Source organism: Bubalus bubalis, chromosome 1 (genome assembly GCF_019923935.1).
Source record: "Bubalus bubalis isolate 160015118507 breed Murrah chromosome 1, NDDB_SH_1, whole genome shotgun sequence".
NCBI lineage: Eukaryota > Metazoa > Chordata > Mammalia > Artiodactyla > Bovidae > Bubalus > Bubalus bubalis.
Window position 1 is genome coordinate 18,385,695 of NC_059157.1, and position 21,605 is coordinate 18,407,299.

At 38.3% G+C, this 21,605-nt stretch overlaps 2 protein-coding genes across 5 annotated transcripts in view; one reads left to right on the forward strand and one right to left on the reverse strand.

Annotated features, from left to right (window-relative positions):
• WRN (WRN RecQ like helicase) overlaps window positions 1-20,691 on the reverse strand; it is a gene marked incomplete in the record, with an annotated part of 115,520 nt that extends 94,829 nt beyond the window's left edge. The window contains 4 exon segments of the mRNA XM_045164105.1: window positions 764-876; window positions 1,529-1,627; window positions 8,359-8,538; window positions 20,536-20,691. Of these exon segments, the coding sequence (XP_045020040.1) occupies window positions 764-876; window positions 1,529-1,627; window positions 8,359-8,361 (215 nt within the window).
• Window positions 20,692-21,256: 565 nt separating this feature from the next.
• PURG (purine rich element binding protein G) overlaps window positions 21,257-21,605 on the forward strand; it is a 39,802-nt gene continuing 39,453 nt past the window's right edge. For all 4 annotated transcript variants that reach the window (XM_025278909.3, XM_044935691.2, XM_025278910.3 and 1 more), the window contains exon 1: window positions 21,257-21,414. The gene's annotated coding sequence lies outside the window, so the exon portion shown is untranslated. The remainder of the gene's footprint in view (window positions 21,415-21,605) is intronic.

A 21,605-nucleotide genomic window follows, 5' to 3' on the forward strand; every position in this document is an offset into this window, starting at 1 on the left:
TCACAGTAATCCAAGTCTATGCTCCAACCAGTAACACTGAAGAAGCTGAAGTTGAACAGTTCTATGAAGACCTACAAGACCTTTTAGAACTAACACTCGAAAAAGATGTCCAGACTGGATTATTACAGAAAACTAATTTGACAATTTAAAAAATATTAATAATCATTTTTAAAGTTCTTTTAAAGGATCATTTGCTATAATTGTTGCTCATTAAATGCAACAGAGACAGTCACAGTCACTATTCAATATTACGTTTGTATTTTTAATGAAATAGAAAGGGACGTTTTAGAGGTTGAATAACTTGTGCATGTTTTTCCTAAACTGGTGTGTTCAGTAATTCTATATATAATATCTTAAGTATTGAAAAGATTAAAAATTAGCTAAAGTAATACAAAGGTTTATGAATGAACAAACAGGGACATTACATGTTTAATTCAGAAATTTTAAGTTTTTTGTTTTTTTTTTACCCTTGAAGAAATCATTAATATTCTTTATTCATATTTTTTTTTTGCAGTTCTTAGATTTTTTTATTTTTTATAAGTTCAGATAATATTGCTATTATGTAATTTTTTTTTTTTGGTCTTGCCATATATTGAAATTTTTTAAGTTTTTATTTAAAAAGTAGAATTAGTGATATTTTACATGTATAAATATGTACTAAACACACCTCCACTATAAAACTCAGTACACTTATAAATACTACCATAAAGCTTATAGTCTAAGGGTCCAAATTCAAATGAAAGTTGGAAATTTAAATCTTTACCTAATATCTTCTGAGAGCAAAGAACAATCATTAGCTTCATAACTGTACACAGTGGATCCAGTGAATTCTAAGAAGGGCAGGTGATCTTCCAAAACACTCTTCCGAACAGATGCCTTGAGTTAAACAAAATTCCAAAAAGGCACAAATAAAAGTCACATTAAATAATAAATGTTAATTGAAATAATAAAATTCACTGAAATATGGCAAATTATAGCTCTAAGTTTTATCAACTAAAGCTTTATAGACTAACGAGTCATATAGACAATTTAACAAAGATGAAGCTACCTACTGTAAAATTATTTTTCTAACAAATTTACTTGCAAACTTCTACCCTATTTTCATAAAAGCATTAATTTTGTTAATGTTTTTCTGCAATTAGATTAGTATTCTAGATGCAATAATGTTGCCTTAAAATATTGAAGACTGGTTGGTGAAGCTTAAATCTATCAGGACTTAAAATTCACTTGACCATAAAAAAAATTCACCAAAATAAATATTGTCTAAATTACAATCTGAATTGGAACAAATTGGCAAGGCCAGCCATGTGAACTAGATAAAAAGGGAAAATAGAATAAGAATTCTTATATTGTAAACCCAATTAAAATTTAATCCCACTCATCCATTCAATGACTAGATTCTGGTTCATTCACAACAACTCTAAAAGTAAATAATGGCTTGAAGTTTATAAGTGTGAGGATGAACTCAGTTTACAGTCAAATATACATTAAATTTTCCATCTGAAAGAATTACTGATGAACTGCATACCTTTTTTTCTTCTACCGTATAGCTCCTCTGCACAGAAATCCAATCAGGAAGTTTCCGCTGCCGTCCTCTTTCCGTTTGTTCACTCATCTTTAAAAGGTCCTAGTTGCAAAACCCAAAGAACAATTATTCCATTAATAAATCCAGTCTTTATAAGAAAACCCACAGACAGATCAATCAACCTGACTGAAGAGCCAAACACACATATTTAAAGTAAGCTGTGGCATCTGGGCTCAAACACAGGATGTAAGAGCCAGAATCGCAAAAGAAGAAACAACACGCTAGCTCTAAGCCATTCATTTATTATTTCTTCTTTTTAAAATAAGCGAGGCAGTTTAATAGAGTTCTAAATTCTAAGCTTCTGGCAGTTTCTAAATTCTATTATTCTCTGACTTTGATCTCTTCAAAAAATAATCTTCATCTCATTCACAATGAGAATCTCTGAGTATATAAATTTTTATAAATTTTTGATAACTTTAATTTTCATATCATATTGCCTAAGATCTAAGTAAACTCATGAAACTGTTAAACTGTTCACAAATCTACCTGAAAAGACAGAAAAGCTTTTCTATATTAAGGGTTTTTATTACACTCTTGGCCTATCAAGTGAACTAGTCTTTCTAGTTTCATTGGGAGTATTTTTTAAAAATCTGTTATGAGCTTTGAGGGCTCTCCTCAACATAAACTGCACTTCAAGAACGGTTACAGAATTACAAAGACTCGGAACACTATGACATACTCTGTTAAAGGTAAAACAGAGCCATCTCCTCATGTCACTTTACACAATAAACTGAAGTGGCTTTAAGTTCTTAATAAAACTCTTCAAACGCGAACCTTATTCCTGACATCTCAAATTTCTAGTAAACGCAGATTTTAATATATACCTGAAGATTCTTATGATGAAACATGATATCAAGATGAAATAATCAAAGCAACTATTTATGATTATGGGTTAGCTTGTCATCCCTATTGATATTATAAATGCTGAAGAAATTAAATAGCATCCAGCAAGTATCCATTAAGTTCTCATTTTCCCAACCATAAACCCCCAAAATTGATAACACTAATAATGTATGAAAGAAAATTTTTAAAGATTACTTTGGCAAACAAATCTGGCATACAGAACAAATCACTCTTATACCTTGAAAAGGAAACAGTTAACAGCAGTAGAAGGTAACTCATTCACTCTATTGAGGAAGTGGGAATGGAAGACCTCAACCACTGAGCCACCAGGGCTCACCTATCAATGGTATCTACTAGCCAAAAAATACCAAAGAGCATCTACCTAGAAAATGTTGTTAGCCAGATATAACTAACCTATCTAGATTGCTCATCATAAATAAGCTTGGAATGATGGATTTATTAATTTATGCCTGGAAAATGGGAGATAGCAAGCTGTACAATTTAGATAATATAAAACAGAGGAGTTCCAAAATGAAGAAAACTTCCTTTGTGCAATTTTTTTTTTAACTGCTCAAAACTATTCTGCTAATCCAAAACCATAACATGTAGTAATGCAGAAGAAAAGGAAATTTTTGGAATCTGTGTGTGAGAGTTTGGAGTTCCTCCAAAAAACAAAAAGAAAATAATATTCCATCTGCACTTCATGCTTGCCTGTACTCTTTGAATCATCAGCAAAGTCTGGCATTGGGGAAGATCTATGATTCAGTCAATCAGAACTAACAACTTGAATGTTAGCACTCCCACCTGCATTATATGTTGTAAGATAAAATATATGCTGGATGAAACACAAGCTGGAATCAAGATTTCCAGGAGAAATATCAATAACCTCAGATATGCAGATGACACCACCCTTATGGCAGAGAGTGAAGAAGAAATAAAGAGCCTCCTGATGAAAGTGAAAGAGGAGAGTGAAAAAGTTGGCTTAAAACTCAACATTTAGAAAACTAAGATCATGGCATCCGGTCCGATCACTTCATGGCAAATAGATGGGAAAACAATGGAAACAGTGACAGACTATGTTTTGGAGCTCCAAAATCACTGCAGATGGTGATTGCAGCCATGAAATTAAAAGACGCTTGCTCCTTGGAAGAAAAGTTATGACCAACCTAGACAGCATATCAAAAACCAGAGACATTACTTTGCCATCAAACATCTGTCGAGTCAAAGCTATGGTTTTTCCAGTGGTCATGTATGGATGTGAGAGTTGGACTGTAAAGAAAGCTGAGCGCCGAAGAATTGATGCTTTTGAACTGTGGTGTTGGAGAAGACTCTTAAGAGTCCCTTGGACTGCAAGGAGCTCTAACCAGTCAATCCTAAAGGTAATCAGTCCTGAATACTCATTGGAAGGACTGATGCTGAAGCTGAAACTCCAATCCTTTGGCCACCTGATGTGAAGAACTGACTCATTTGCAAAGACCCTCATGCTGGAAAAGATTAAAGGCAGGAGGAGAAGGGGACGACAGAGGATGAGATGGTCGTTTGGCATTACCGACTCAAGAGATATGAGTTTGAGTAAACTCTGGGAGTAGGTGATGGACAGGGAGGCTTGGAGTGCTGCATTCCACGGGGTTGGAAAGGGTCAAACACAACTGAGTGACTGAACTGAACTGACTGACACGCTGCAAGGCATTTTATAAATGTTAATGGTTATTAATAAGCTTATATTTATTTCAAATCCTAAAAGATGATGCTGTGAATGTGCTGCACTCAATATGCCAGCAAATTTGGAAAACTCAGCAGTGGCCACAGGACTGGAAAAGGTCAGTTTTCATTCCAACCCCAAAGAAAAGCAATGCCAAAGAATGCTCAAACTACCACACAATTGCACTCATCTCACACGCTAGTAAAGTAATGCTCAAAATTCTTCAAGTGAAGCTTCAGTATGTGAACTGAGAACTTCAAGATGTTCCAGCTGGATTTCGAAAAGGCAGAGGAACTAGAGATCAAATTGCCAACATCCAATGGATGACAGAAAAAGCAAGAGGGTTCCAGAAAAACATCTACTTCTGCTTTATTGACTACGCCAAAGCCTTTGAAAAAGCAAGAGGGTTCCAGAAAAACATCTACTTCAGCTTTATTGACTACGCCAAAGCCTTTGACTATGTGGATCACAACAAACTGGAAAATTCTTCAGGAGATGGGAATACCAGCCCACCTTACCTGCCTCCTAAGAAATCTGTATGCAAGTGTAGAAGCAACAGTTAGAACCGGACACGGAACAACAGACTGGTTCCAAATTGGGAAAGGAGCACATCAATGCTGTATATTGTCACCCTGCTTATTTAATTTATATGCAGAGTACATCTTACAAAATGCCATGCTGGTTCAAGCACTAGATGGAATCAAGATTGTAGGGAGAAATATCAATAATCTCAGATACGCAGATGACACTACCCTTATGCCAGAAAGCGAAGAACTAAAGAGCCTCTTGATAAAAATGAAAGAGGACAGTGAAAAAGCTGGCTTAAAACCCAACATTCAAAAAACTAAGCCATGGCATCTGGTCCTATCACTTCATGGCAAATAAATGAGGAAATAATGGAAACAGTGACAGACTTTATTTTGAGGGGGTTCCAAAATCACTGCAGATTGTGACTACAGCCATGAAATTAAAAGTCGCTTGCTACTTGGAAGAAATGTTATGACCAACCTAGACAGCATATTAAAAACCAGAGACATTACTTTGCCATCAAAGGCCTGTCTGGTCAAAGCTATGGTTTTTCCAGTAGTCAGGTATGGAGGTGAGAGCTGGACTATAAAGAAAGCTCAGCACTGAAGAATTGATGCTTTTGAACTGTGGTGTTGGAGAAGACTCTTGAGAGTCCCTTGGACTGCAAGGAGCTCCAACCAGTCAATCCTAAAGGAAATCAGTCCTGAATACTCATTGGAAGGACTGATGCTGAAGCTGAAACTCCAATCCTTTGGCCACCTGATGTGAAGAGCTGACTCATCGGAAAAGACCCTGACACTGGGAAAGATTGAAGGTGGGAGAAGGGGACGATAGAGGATGAGATGTTTGGATGGCATCACCGACTCAATGGACATGAGTTTGAGTAGGCTCTGGGAGTTGGTGATAGACAGGGAAGCCTGGCATGCTGCTGTCCGTGGGGTCACAAAGAGTAGGACACGACTGAGTGACTGAACTGAACTGGTTTGCCACAAATCCAAAGCCCTTAACAGGAAAGTCAAAAGCTAATCCCAAAGTATGTGTATATATACACAACACACATAGGAAAAGAGTCTATTCTTAATCTTAAAACACATTTTTATTAAACTGGAAAACAAGTTTTGCTATATACAGAGTAGATCATTTGCAAAACTTCCAGAAAATTGTTTTCTGCAAATAGTAAACAACTCTATAAAAACAACTATAAAATCTTGTAATTCTGTAAGTAATCATTCACACTGCCAGAACAGAAATAAACCTCAGTAACTCTTCCCTATAGCCAACTATATGACTGAAATAATTTTAATTTAAAATGTCTAATTTTTAGATGTACATACTCTTTTTTGCACACAAAATTCTGTCTAGATGCCTCCAGGTTAAGAATTTGAAAGTAAATTGTTTACAAACCTAACATTTTTATCAAACTTAATAATACTTACATCTTGGGCCAGATAAAAAGCACACAGAAAAGAAAGTTGAAGAATAATTCACAGTAGAGAAATTCTTCTGCATATATGCGGCTTTTAATCATTGATCAGATAAAGGTTATTCTTGGAAAGGATCGAAGTCATTGAATAATAGAATTTTTAAACTATATATTGAGCTGTTACCTTGTTGAGTATGAACAATGTTCACACATTTTTTTTCCAAAATCAAATCTTATCATTTATTTGGGCCATTAAAGGATCCCAAGTTCCTCTTTAAAATAATGTATTTTGATTTGCTTTGGTTTGGATTCTTCTAGAATAATCTCACCTATCTAGCCACCACTATCTACCACTTTTCACCTTTATCACTTTTTTAAAGGCTGGCTTTAAACAACATACACGTGGGATTTTTGTTGTGGTTTGTTTTTCTGGTTTTGGTTTTGAACAGCGCCAATTTGAACACGCTGTCTTTCAATAAGGAGATTCATCTGATTCACAGTTAGTATAAGAAGTTGAGCTTTCCCTTTCATTTTTGATTAATATTTATCTTCCTTTCTTCGGTTTCTTCTTACTCTTCGTCCATTTTTCCAACTGGGTGAAGTTACCATTCATACTCTTTTTTACCACTGTCAGTGTTAAAACTTCACTTTTTACACTATTATTACTATTACTACTATTACTCCACTCTCTGGGCAAAATAATAAATCTATATCCCTTCCCCATCAAGACCTGACATTTACACTGTCTCTCCATCCAGTAAGGGAAAACTCTTAGAATGTTTTGACTTCCCCGCCCTCAACCACTGCTTTTTCCTGATACAGTTTTGGCTGTTACAGCCTGTTAGCTTTCTAGTACTGCTTTTCTATTTCAAGAATCCTTACTGTTTTCTGAACATTTTTGTTACAAATTTCATCATCCATTTTAATGTTTATATAAATTTAGATATATATGTAAATGTTTATATCGCTTACTATGGTTTCCTTTTCAATTCATCCTGCCCTATCCTAGATCTCTGTTCTGAATTCAAGTGTTTGCTCAGAGGTTCTTTTCAATTGCTTTCCTCAGGTAGAATATGTAGGGGATAAGCGCTGATCCCTCGCATATATAAAAACCTATTTTTTCAGACAGATAAGAGAATGATGTGTTGACGGAGCATAAGTCTCTCAGCAGTTTATAGATGTTCTCCTACAGTCTTCTGCCATTTAACATCACAAGTAAGAAGTCCATTGCTTTTCTGCTGCTTTCTTCAATTATGAGTAGCATTTTTCCCATCTGGGAGCCTTAGAGACTTTAAAGGATTTTTATATTATAAAGCGCTCCACTCTATTCTTCTTGGGATCAGCAAGTCCTTGGAAAGGATTCCAAGTCTTAAGAAAATTTTCCTCTTGTCATAGGATGAACTGTATGCCTCTCCAGTATAAGACAGGTTGGGGTCCTAATCTCCAAGTAGCTCAGAATGCCACTTTGGAGACAGGGTCATTACAGAGGTAACCAAATTTAAATGAGGTTATTAGGGACGTCCCTAATCCAAAATGAGTAACGTCTTTATAAAACAGGGGAAACCTGGACACAGAGACAAGACATGCATACATAGAAGACGATCTGAAGAAACACAGGGAAAAAGTCATCTACAAGCCACGAAGGCAGGCCAGAAGCAGACCTTTCCCTTACAGCCCTCAGGGAAAAAAAAAAAAAAAACTCGCCAACAACATGATTTTGAACTTCGAGCTTCCAAAACTATAGAATATTAAATTTCTGTTGACTCTTTCAGTTTGTGGTACTTAATTGCGGCAGCTATAACAAACTAATACACTCCTGTTACTAGTTATTAATTGCTATAACCTATTCTTTTTTTCCTTCTATACCACTTATTCACATTCCAGTGAAAACTTGCCTGAATTTCTTCTGTTAATGTCTATTTTTTTCTACCTGATGATGACTTCCTTAACTTTGTTCAGTATTACAAGACATCTCTTCTACTTGATCTCCAAGATGCTAATTTCATTCTCAATATTCTCCCTTTCATTTCAAAGTTCTTTTACAATTTGCCTTACTGAACTTTTACAATGTTAAGATTTGGACTATTAGTTTCAGAAAGTTTCTTTGCACTCTAGTTGAGTCTCCCCAAATGTGCTTGTAATTTCTTTCTTTAGTCAAAGTTATGATTTAATTATTTCAAAGACCCGTTTCAACAGAAGTTTCCTATTCTGGACGTTCCTCATCTGAATTCCTTGGGTAAAATGTTATTTTACTTTACCCCGTGTAACTCTATTTACCATCAGCAGTCTCAGCTCTTAGGATCCATCAGAAAGCTGCAAACTGAGCACCAAGAGAATATACTAAGTCTTCCACTGAAGTTCTAGAAGACAATTTCTTGATTCATAGGTATCCAGAGTTGGAATCTCAAGCTCTAGCTCCCCAGCACATAGAACCCACCAGTACACCTCCTCTAGGTCCTGTAAGACAGAAAATATCAAGTAGGCTTCCTAAGTCCAATCACTTCTTCAGTACATTCAATACCAATTTAATTTTCAGCCACATTTGTTTTACCACAGTAATTCTAACGAGTACTTATTTAGGAAACGTTTTAATTCCTCTCCTAACCTCCAATATTCCTTTTATACCATTTTCAGTTCTTTAATACATTTTCTATTGAATCCACTGAATTCATTTTTACAAGGAGTCTAAGTTATTTTTTGTGTAGAAAATTCTTTTTTATCAAGGGTTAACTATTCAGCTAAGTGATTTGATACCTGTTGATTTTACTCAAATACATGATGACTCCCAATTGTCCGATTCATTTGTAAATGAAGTTCTACACCAGAAGTGGACAACATTTTCAAGTTCATGGCACATTCAGAAAATGAAACTGTTTTCATGGCATGCTGGGAATGGGATCTGGGAATATACTGTGAAACTTCTACCTTCTTTATAAAATTAAAATTTTCAAACTTTTAAAATAACAAACTTGAAATTATTTAGAAGAAATAACTTCTGTATATTAGATTTTATGTTTAACATGGTTACACAAAATTCTTGATTTAGATCTTTAAACAACATATTCTTAATACTCCGTAGAGCAACCATCACGAACAAGCTTTGTTAGCACCAATGGCAGCAAATGGCAAAAGGGGAAGCTTTGCTCCCACATACTGAAAGCTCCTTTTTCACTGTTAACCAGCACTCCAACAATTTAATCTCCTTAAATTGAACTTCAAGTCTGCAGGAAGTCTTTAATGCTTCTCCTGTTCCTCTACTGAGAAATATGTTAATTTCTTCCGATGATGTTAAATAAGCTTCAAATACAAATGAATGTTTTTATATCCAGAATTTCAATGCTCAAGTTCTGTATTAGGCACACACTGGCTTCTCTCTAATAATATTAATCCTTCTTTAGGATTCAAATAAGACCAATTAAACAATCACTTGTAAAAGTTATTTTAACTTCACTCCGCCAAACCTGAATTTTTACTCTGAATCCATAAATGTTGTCAGTACACATTAATATATTTTCCACATGATCACTACAGTGATGATTAAGTTAATTCAAGTGCTCAAAATGTCAGTTAAGGATACCATTTTTTTGAAGCCAATAATTAGACTTCAAAAAATCTGCAAAGTAAGAGTCATTCACACAGAATAATTTGAAATTTTTCCCTTTAGCTTATAAATCTTCCTTTGGACTGTCAACCTATTTCAGTAATGAAATAGCTAATCAGATTTCTTCACCTCAAGCTGAAAGGATGGCATTGTAGCCACTTGGATTTCAGTAGATTCACCTTTTTTATGACATCATTTAATGCAGAATTCAGAACTACAGGTAAATTTTAATATACAAGAGATTCTGTGAATAAAATAACATATAACTAGGAATACTGGGTTTTTCATGTTGAACTTAACATAAAGCCTTTCTACATTCCTATTGTCACCAGCCCCACACTTCCAGTTTCTATAATTTCTCATATGTTTCAAAATATTCATTTTTCACTTCATTTTTCATCCCCAGTTGGTTTTGGAACTTCTGTGCCAAGCAAATAATGTCCTTCCAGGCATTTTTCAAAGATTCTATAAAGCCTGCTGAGGACCACTGCCAGTATTTACAAATTCATAACTGCAATGAACACTTTTTTCATTAATCTTCTTCTAATGTTGTCTTCAGCATAAATCTTCAACATATCTTCTAAAAGATAACTGAAAAATGGCAACTTTTCTACTTCCTTTGCCTCACTGGTCCCAAACATAATATTCCATATAGGCAGGAGGGAAAAAAGCAGATTTAGCAAACTAGTGAGGTAATCTGGGCTCTATTAACTGTTCAATCCTTCTTGAGTTCAATCTGACTATTTCTTTTATCAGTCTCTTAAATTTGTTCTTATTTTTTGCTCATAGACACTTTCAAATGTTCAGATCTTTTATTTAGTAAAATAAATGTTTTATGAAAAGGTATCAGAATATTCTGCCTGACACCCCTACTCCATTTGATTTAGGCTGAAGAGTAAAGAATTCTAGGAATACTAAATCCAATTCTGAGATAATCCTTTACTACTTAGTTATTGATTAATAAATATTTACTATTATGTTCAACTCATAAACTGAATGACTTTCCAGCTTTAATCAGTCTTACACATCAAAATTGGGCAAGTAAGTATCTAAGGAAATTAAATCTACTTGCATATAAAGTACTTAAAATATTACAGGTCTTTAATTCCTCAGGAAAAGTTTTCTGTTGTTTAACCTGTCTTCTGTTGTTTAACCTGTCTGTATTCTTATGAACATTTCTAAACAAATCCTATCCAAAACAGCAATTTTTTTTAATTAAGGAGATTAAACAAAAACTAAGTGTACTGAAATACTTATTTTCATTTATTTTAATAATTAAAAAATTTTAAAGTAAACAAAAAATACTTCAGGGTAATCAAATATATTTTTAAATGAGTTTCTGAATTATAAAGACATATTTTATTGAATCAATTGAGTTGCATATATTCAATCAATTAATAATAGTAATAATTAACTAATAATCATGCTTTTTTCTATGTTTCCAGTAAACCTATGAGAATTAAGAAAGAAAATTCAAAGAACACATATAACTTTCCCAATGATTAAATAACATACACATACCCAATTAAAGTGATTAACAGATAGGAAATTACTTAACAGTTAAGATGGAAAGATACAGCCACAACACAGCCCTTTTCAACCAAGTTTACTGCACATAACTATACATGTTATAGATATCAGGCAATTTACAAAACGATCTACATAAAGAATGCTCAAATATAATTTAACCTATTGCAAATCTTTGAATATTTGCCTTATAAAAAGCTTTTATGTTTGAAAATTATAAAAAATATGCAACCATCAAAATCATGCATTACCCATAACCCATATCATTATGCTGCAGCACAAACTGGAAGGCACTAACCTTGCTTCAGCTAACTCTTCCCAATGGTCAGTTTGGCCCATTTTGCCAGACCTTCCAGTTTTCCAAAAGAAATGGATGTGACTATGCAATCTCCCATCTGATACCAATTTCCAAGACCCAGTTTCCTGCAGGCCTCTTAATTCTAACCTTGGCTGTAGACAAATCAATACCAGCAGCTGGTCTGAGTATCTTAGAAATGTTAAGAGTCAATATCCCTTTATAAAACATTCTTTGAGTGAAATATTTGGGTACATTTTTGGAGGTACACTACAGAAGGAGTAGTTGAGAAACAGTAGGAATATGCCAATAGAGGAATCAGGGTGGTAGTCTGGGACACCTACTTAATCAGGGGAGTAGGAGGGGAGTTATCCTAAGACTGGAGCACGTCTCCTTTTCTCCCCATTTCTGAGTCTTCTACGTCAACTCACACTGGCCTGGCGCATTGGTGCGCCATGGTGAATCCATAGGTACTTCACCCTATGGATTCCTCAATGACGCGAGCAGCACCCACACAGCCCATCATTTACCTTCTCATCTGTAAAACTGGGACCAAAAACGATGAACCCAGAGAGGGGCACTAGCTCAGTTCTTCCAGTCCATTAACTACCAGCATCAATAAAATGCTTCAATAGTCAAATTATTAAAAGGGCCAGTTTGATGGTCTAGTGTGAAAATTAATGTCTAAATAGAGCCTAGGGTAAATGAAAGAAAAGCCATCTTCATGAAGGTAGGCCAAGGAAATTTCTTTACATAATACTAAGATTTCCACTCAAAATACTTCTTTACTTCTCACACCGTTTTACCTATAGTTACATTTTAAAAAATTAATGTTACAAAAATAACCAGTATTCTCCAGAAAGATTTATATACAAGTATAGTCATCCTTCGGAGAAGGCAATGTCACCCCACTCCAGTACTCTTGCCTGGAAAATCCCATGGACGGAGGGGCCTGGTAGGCTGCAGTCCACGGGGTCGCTAAGAGTCGGACACGACTGAGCGACTTCACTTTCCCTTTTCACTTTCATGCATTGGGGAAGGAAATGGCACCCCACTCCAGTGTTCTTGGTTGGAGAATCCCAGGGACAGGGGAGCCTGGTGGGCTGCCATCTATGGGGTCGCACAGAGTCAGACACGACTGAAGCGACTTAGCAGCATAGTCATCCTTGTTATACGTAATATAAAACCAAAGCAGCTTAAATGATTCAGCAATTCACTCTGGTTATCAATGTCCAAATTTTGGTTAGACACTTTGAGTCAGACAGGACAGAGAGACTAACAATAATAAATTTTATATATATATATACACAGAGATACATATAGAGACATACTGTTGTTTTAGACGTGTCCAACTCTTTTGCAACCCCAAGGACTGTAGCCTGCCAGGCTCCTCTGTCTATGGAATTTCCCAGGCAAGAATATAGAAGTTGGTTGCCATTTCCTTCTCCAGGGAATCTTGCCGACCCAGGGAATGAACCTGCGTCTCCTGCATTGGCAGGCACGTTCTTTACCACTGAGCCACCTGGGAAGTCCCCACAGAGACACATGTGCACACATATTTCTACACAAGCATGCACAATCTATAATTACAGTAGAAGATATAACTTATAAGGTATCCTTATGTATTGTTTTTGAGAATTCTTTTCTACTTTTCAATGCACTAATAGGAATAGGAAGGGGCAGAGGAAAAAGAACCATGGAATCCATGACAAAGCCCTCATTAAATTCCCTAATTAAAGAGGCTTTCATTAATCTATTGAATCTTAATTTCCCTCCAAATAACCCAGGCAAACAAACTACAAACACTAAATAAAACCACCATTAGCATTTGCTTCAGCTACAGTAAATCACAGCAATTTTAAAGGTAACAGGATTTTTCTTTTGAGAGACCTATTTCTTTATAGGTATCTACTAAATATTCATAACTGTCAAACATTATGTAATATATAATTTATATTTTTAAAGTGTAAGTTAAAATTTGTGTTAATAAAGTCAATTGAAATAAAGTATAAGTAGAACCAAATAAATACAATAAGATGTCATTAAAATGCTAGCAACAGGGGAAAATAATGCAGTGTCATTGTGAGAAGCCGCACTGCCCATAAACCAGGAACATGACTTGACCTGAACTGAGTCCATGGCACAGCAAAGTGCTTTATAACTGAATTTCACTATCCAACTGAATAATTCATTATTTTTAATGAATTTCCTCTGTTCTGTAAGTAGCTATAGCCAGTCAGCTAAAATCAGCCACTATAAACTGGGAAAGTACAAAGAAAGTTTTCAGGTAAGTCAATTTAAAACATTCTTAGGCTGCCTATTTTTTCTTTTTATTTTTCCCTGTCACTTCATATGGGCTGAGATGAAATTTTATAAGACTCATTATCAAAAGGACATTGACGGGTGGCCACCCAGCATCCATTCCACCCTGCACCCTTTGCACAGTACAGTAAATGTAATTCAGATAATGACCAGTTATTTGCAAAGCCAACGTGCTTCAAGGAGGCTGCCCCCACATGCCAGCTCCCATGGAAAATCCAACTGATGTAAAATAAATCCCATTCCCCTAGTCACAATGATTCAGAAACTCAGGCGTGGACTCAAGGCATTCTCCTAGCTTTGGGTTAAGAATAAAAACTGCAACCTAAGACAGACCAATGAGATACAAGAGATGTTTACAGGGCTTCTGAGAATAATATTTTTTTCTCTTATATGAAAGTACCACAAGAGATGTCTTGTTTGAGAATGGGAAGACTGGGCCTTCGACAATTCGACAGTCGGAGGATGAAGCTAACACACAGGAGATGGAAAAGATGAGAAATGAAGCTACAGTCAATGCACTAAACTAGTCTTCAAGTTAGTCCTCCCTTAGCCTTCAAGGTTCATTTTAAAAATAAGTTTCCTCATTCGTTAAGCCTGTTTGAATCAAGTTTTCTGTGCTTGTGTTGTAACTAACACACAAATATAATTGAAAATAAGAGTATGTGGCCAATTCTTTTCTTTGACCCCTTATCTTAAATAAAAATAAATTATAAGGATAAAAATACTAGCCCCAAACACACAAAAATATTAGCCACACAAAGTATACAGTACCAAAAGTTTCAAAATTTCATTAACAGAGCTTCATATCTTCTTTAAATCAAAACAAGAATTAAAATAACATTAAAAAGCAATGCAACAGAAAATTAGAACTTAAATAAATGGGAGTGATATTGAACTTTAGGATGCACAGCTCTGCATTGGGCTGAAATTCAGGATTTTCAGATAGAAAGAAAAATGCAATATTTTACAATAAGACCAATTTAAGTGTGGAAGGAAGAGCAAAAGGTAAAAATAGAGACAGAGTGAAAAAGAAACTGGAAAATGAATATACAATTCTGAAAGCAACCATAAGTTTATCCAATGCCAAGAACTTCAGATTAACTTCTTCACAGAGGGAAAGTTTATATAAAATGAGTAAAAGGAAAAACGAGCAATTCTGTGCTGATACAGAAGGCAAAAGTTATCTTCTAGTCCAGTGATCTTTCCACTGCACGCCAGTGCCCTCATTTCAAGAATGAATAGCTAAAGTCAATCACGTGCCAACAGGTGACGTCCAACACTGCAGATCAAAATGAGAAGAAGCAACAAACCTTTGATATTTTTTCTAATGGCTTCTGCTAGTCCTACAATACACTAGGGAGATCCCACACCTCTACCTTCTTGGCCTCAGAGAGACCTAAAGAGAGGGTGAATCTCTGCCCTGCCCCGAAGAGCTAGCCTATCAGACTATAGGCGGAAGATCATAAAATTCATACAAGATACTGGAGTTAGAAAGAAGCAAAGGCTTGAAGGGAAGGGAGGGAAGATCACTGGTTCCACTTATTGGGAGATAATGTGAAATTATTCTAATCACGTATTTCCCAGTGAAGAAATTATTCCAAAACCATCCTCTTTTTTAATCCTCCCATATATAAAACATTTATCAAAAAAGAAAGCAAATCACCTTTAAACGAAGCTGACTGCTCTGCAGGTGAAGGAGGATACAGGATAAACCTATATGATCCCTAAGGGAAGTAGTGCAGAATAATGATGGTGTTGATGATACTAAAAATGCTGATGATGATGATTTTAAGGCAAGGAGCGGGGGTAGCGCCTAACTGCTATTACTAACCAGTTTTCACAAGAGGTAAGCTTAACTCCTATCAAAGAGCTAAAGTCTCTGAAATACTTGTCCCCCAGTATCACTTTGAGGTAATTTGATTTTATAAAACTTTATCAATTTGATTAAAAGACTGAAATACTCCAGGGATGACCAGATTCAAGATAAGCATATCCAAATGAAGGGACTTATCTATATATGAGCAAGAATCAATTAAAAAGTATAATTTACATCTAAACTCAATAACAGCAAAAATGACAATCTGCCAAGGAATAAACTTAAAGTAAACTACATAGGACCCATTTTAAAGACAACTAGGCAAGCTTAGTAAAACATCAAAAAAGGTCTAGAGAAGACATACTGAGTTCCTGGACAGTTAAGACTCAAAACTTTAAATTAATTAAATCAATACACTCCAGAAGCAACAGCAAGAAAAGATGTCAGCAGGATTTTTCATCAAACCACACAAGCTTATATTAAAGTTCACTAAGAGAAGAAAATAGTCAAGAGTGTTCAAAAAAATGTATTTTTTGAGAAAATAAGACCAATAAAGAAAAATTCACTCTATTAAACATAAAAAAAAGTTTGAGAACTCCTAAAGTGAAGTCACTCAGTCATCTCCAACTCTTTGAGACCCTGTGGACTGTAGCCCATCAGGCTTCTCCATCCACGGGATTTTCCAGGCAAGAATACTGGAGTGGGTTGCCATTTCCTTCTCCAGGAGATCTTCCCAACCCAGGGATCAAACCTGGGTCTCCCACATTGCAGGCAGACTCTTTCCAGTCTGAGCCACCAGGGAAAGGGAAAGGGAAAGTCACTCAGTCCTGTCCAATTCTTTGCGACCCCATGGGCTGTATAGTGCATGGAATTCTCCAGACCAGAATACTGGTGTGGGGAGCCTTTCCCTTCTCCAGGGGACATTCTCAACCCAGGTATCGAACCCAGGTCTCCCACATTGCAGGCGGATTCTTTACCAGCTGAGCCACAAAGGAAGCCCTAGGGAATTCCTCTATTAAACATAAGCAGTACACAAAAACAGAAATTAAAATGGTGTGGAATTGGTATAAAAATAGATATAAATCAATGGAACAAAATATATCATGTTCAGAAACAGAGCCATGTAAATATAGAAACTTGACATAAGATAAAGGAGGCATTTCTCGTCTTTGACCACCTGCACAGGAAAACCCTGGTTCAAGCCACATTACCTCTTATTTCCGTCACCTCCAGTCAGAGTGATTCTGTTAAAAAATGTTTCAATTTAAAGAATTATATACCATAACCAAGTGCGATTTATCCCAGCAATGTAAAGGTGGCTCAATAAAAGAGAATCAATCAATTTAATATGTAACTTTTACAGAATGAAGGAAACACACCTGACCATCTCAACTGACATGGGCATTTGACAAAATCAAATACTCTTTCATGATATAAAGTCAGAAAACTAGGGAGAGAAGGGAATTTCCTCCACACAATAAAAAGCACTTTTGAGAAACGCAGTTAACATCATACTCAACGGTAAAAGACTGAAGATCTTTTCACCTAAAATCAAGATCAAGACAAGGATACTCCTTCCACCAATGCTATTGAACAGAGTACTGAAATTTCTAGCCCCAGAGAAATTAGATATAAATAAGAAACAAAAGGCAATAAATTGGAAAGAAGTAAAACTCTATTCACAGATGACATGACTGTGTCTATAAAAAAAAGTCCCAAAGAAAACACAAGAAACTCACTACATCTAATAAGCAAATTCAGCAAAGTTACAGGGTAGATGATCAAGACACAAAAACCAGCTGAGTTTCTAGACAACAGCAATGAGCAATCTGAGAGGAAACTTAAAAAGCAATCTCGTTTACAATAGCATCTAAAAAAATAAAATACCCAGGAGGTGAAATGAAAAACCTGTACATCAAAACCTACAAAACATCGCTGCCAATTAAAGAAGACATTTCATTCACGAAGAAGACAAGTTCCACCACAACAAATGGAACACCACCTGTGTTCACGGAAAGAAAGACTTAATATTGTTAAGATGTTATACAACCCCAAGCTATCTACAGATTCAACACAATCTCTATCAAAATTCCAAAGGCCTTTTTTTTTTTTGCAGAAATGGAAAAGCTAATCCTCAAATTCATATGGAATTGAGAACTCCCTGGTAGTCCAATGAATAGGACTCATCGCTTTAACTGCTGTGGCCCGGATTCAATCCCTGGTCAGGGAACTAAAGTCTCGCGAGTCACCAAGCATAGCCAAAAGAAAAAATTCATAGGTAAAATGGTTCCACCACTGTAGAAAACAGTTCCTCCAAAAGCTAAACACATAATTATCATATGATCCAGCAAGTCCACTCCTAGGTACAGACCCAAAAGAAACAGGAACTGGAAACAATGACTCAAGTAGATCCTTGTAAGCCAGTGTTCAGCGCACCATTATTCACAATAACCAAAAGGGGGGAAAACCCAACTGTCTGTCAACAGATGAATGGATAAACAAAATATAGTATGTACACACAACGAAAACACATTCAGCCATAAAAAGAAATTAAGTTCTAATACATGGTACGACGTGGACGAACCTTGAGAACATTATGACAAGTGAAATAAGTCAGATGCAAAAAAACAAATATGATTCCACTTGTATATACTATCTAGAATAAGCAAATTCATAGAGAGCGAGCATATCAGAGGGTATCTGGGGTGGGACAGAAGGGCAGTGGAAAGCTGTTGCTTAATTAACCAGTTATAGAGTTCTGCTCTTCAAATACACTAAGCAGACTCCCTCAGGGCCTTTGCACTTTCATTTACTTCATATAGCCACAAAACTAGCTCTCTCACTTCCTTCAGCTCTTTACTCAAAAATTACCCAGGTGGCAAAGAGGATGAAGAATCCTCCTGCAATGCAGGAGACCCGGGTTTGATCCCTGGGTGAGGAAGATCTCCTGGAGAAGGGAATGGCTACCCACTCCAGTATTCTTGCCTGGAGAATCCCATGGACAGAGGGGCCTGGCAGGCCACAGTCTGTGGGGTTGCAAAGAGTTGGACACGACTGAGCAACTAACACTAACAAAGAGTGAAGTCAGAAAAACAAATATCATATATTAACAAATATATGTGGAATCTAGAAAAACGGCATTCAGTTCAGTTCAGTCGCTCAGTCATGTCCAACTCTTTGCGACCCCATGAATTGCAGCACGCCAGGCCTCCCTGTCCATCACCAACTCCCGGAGTTCACTCAAACTCACGTCCATAGAGTCGGTGATGCCATCCAGCCATCTCATCCTCTGTCATCCCCTTCTCCTCCTGCCCTCAATCCCTCCCAGCATCAGAGTCTTTTCTAATGAGTCAACTCTTCGCGTGAGGTGGCCAAAGTACTGGAGTTTCAGCTTTAGCATCAGGACTGATCTCCTTTAGAATGGACTGGTTGGATCTCCTTGCAGTCCAAGGGACTCTCAAGAGTCTCCTCCAACACCACAGTTCAAAAGCATCAATTCTTCGGCGCTCAGCTTTCTTCACAGTCCAGCTCTCACATCCATACATGACCACTGGAAAAACCATAGCCTTGACTAGACGGACTTTTGTTGGCAAAGTAAGGTCTCTGCTTTTCAATATGCTATCTAGGTTGGTCATAACTTTCCTTCCAAGGAGTAAGCGACTTTTAATTTCATGGCTGCAATCACCATCTGCATCGATTTTGGAGCCCAAAAAAATGAAGTCTGACACTGTTTCCACTGTTTCATCATCTATTTGCCATGAAGTGATGGGATCAGATGCCATGATCTTAGTTTTCTGAATGTTGAGCTTCAAGCCAACTTTTTCACTCTCCTCTTTCACTTTCATCAAGAGGCTTTTTAGTTCCTCTTCAAACGGCATAGATGATCTTATTTGCAAAACAGAAACATAACGCAGAGAACAAACGTATGGACACTAAGGTGGGAAGAAGGGGGGGATTAATTGGGAGACTGGGATTAACACAAATACACTACCGATACTATGTATAAAATAGATAACTAATGAGAACCCACCATATAGCACAAAGAACTCTACCCAGTGCCCTGTAGTGACCTAAATGGGAAGGAAGTCCAAAAAGAGAGGATATATGTATACGTGTAGCTGATTCACTTTGCTGTACAGTAGAAACTAACACAACATTGCAAAGCAACTATACTCCAATAAACACTAATTCAAAAAAAATTACATTCTCAGCCAGGCCTTGCCTGACCACCTTACTTTAAAATTTCAGTTCCCTACCCTCATCCACACTCCTCATCTCTCCTTCCTTTATTATTCTCCATGGAATTTTCACCTTCTGACATACCAGGCATTTGACTTATAGCCTATCTCTCTCCAAAATGTAAACTTCCCAAAACAGAGCGATTTGTGTTTGTTTTGTTCACTGATGGACCTAGAGCGGCCCTCAGTAAATATCTGTGTAATTAAGAAGGGGAGATCACTGTTCAATAGCATGAAAATCTAACTGCCCTACCCATAGACTTCAACTCCCTAAAAATTAACATGCCTAAGTACTCTAACTTAAAACACTACTAAATTAGCATCTTAAGGATGTTAATATCCGCTTCTGTAGGGAGAATATTTACATACTGACACATAACCAGAAAACAACTCAATTTTAACCAGGAAAAAAAAAACAATAACAACAACAAAAACAAAATTAAAGACTGAATATTTTGAATTCAAAAATCCAACATGATTTGTTACATTACACAAAAGAGAGGCGGAAAAGGAGAACGAAGATGCCCATCCCTAAGGAACCTTCCACCCAAAGGCCAGAGACCTACTCTGTGGGACTGAGAACCTCCAGGTAGGAGAAGGCTAGAAAGATATCCCAGGGCCCGGAGCCTGAAGCAAGGTTGGAGGGACACGTTACCCTGAGATGATCCAGTTCAACGGGACTCGTCCATCAGCTGGATGACTTGTGCAGCGACCCAACACCACAGCCTCGAACCAGGTATCAGGGTTCGATACCGATTCAACAGATTACCGCGCTGCGGAGCCCACGCGGGAGGATCACGGCGCACACAATGACGCGTCACTCCTGGGACACGGACCTTGCCCTCCCCTCCGTCCGGGCTCCGCCACGCCCCCAAGTCCCCCGCTCCGGGAGCGCTGAGCTGCAGCCCCTCCCACCCAAGCCCAGCTGGCCACTCGGCGCGCATGCGCGAATGGGGGGGGTGGGGCTCGCCGCCGCTAAGCCCTACGGGAAGTGTAGTCTCCGCACGGGCGCCGGTGGGCCGCCGGAGTCCTACGTCTCAGCGGTACCTGGAGAAGTCAGAACAGCCTCGCCTCAGCCGGGTCCTCGTCTCCATCTTCACACCTGTCCGGTCACCTCACGCTCACTCCCCAGTCCCACGCGCTGGGCTTCCGTCAGAGCGGGCTGCAGAGGAGAGCCCGAGACCCGATCTTCGCTTCAGCGGGCTGTGCTGGAGGAGGCGGGGTCCACTGTCCGCCTCCCGCCGCCCCGCTCCCCGCCCCCTCCCCTCCTCCCCCGCGGGCGTCGGGCCGGTGCCCGGAGAGCGGCGGCGGCCCCCGCAGCGGCCGCTGGAGGGGCGGCGGCGGCGGCGGCGGTGGGCGCCGCGGGCGATGCCCCTGCCCGGCTGCTCCGGCGCGGGGCGGTGCGAGCGGCGGCGGCGGCGGCGGCGGCGGCGGGGGAGCAGGCAGGGGGCGGCGGCTGCCATAGAGGGGCCGAGAACTGGCGGCGGCGGCGGTCGTGAAGGGCACCGGCGGCGGCGATGATGGTAGTGCTGATGTGAGTGTCTGCTGACTGGGGGACCCGGGGGCTGCCGAGCCCGAGGCGGGCGGCCCGGCGCAGAGCGGGAGCGGGAGGCCAGGGGCGGCGGAGGGATGCTGAGCGCCCAGTGCGGAGCCGGGAGACGCCGCCCGCCCGCCCGCCCGCTCGCCCGGCCGCCGCAGCCCTTCCGGGAGAGGCGGGAGCCCGGC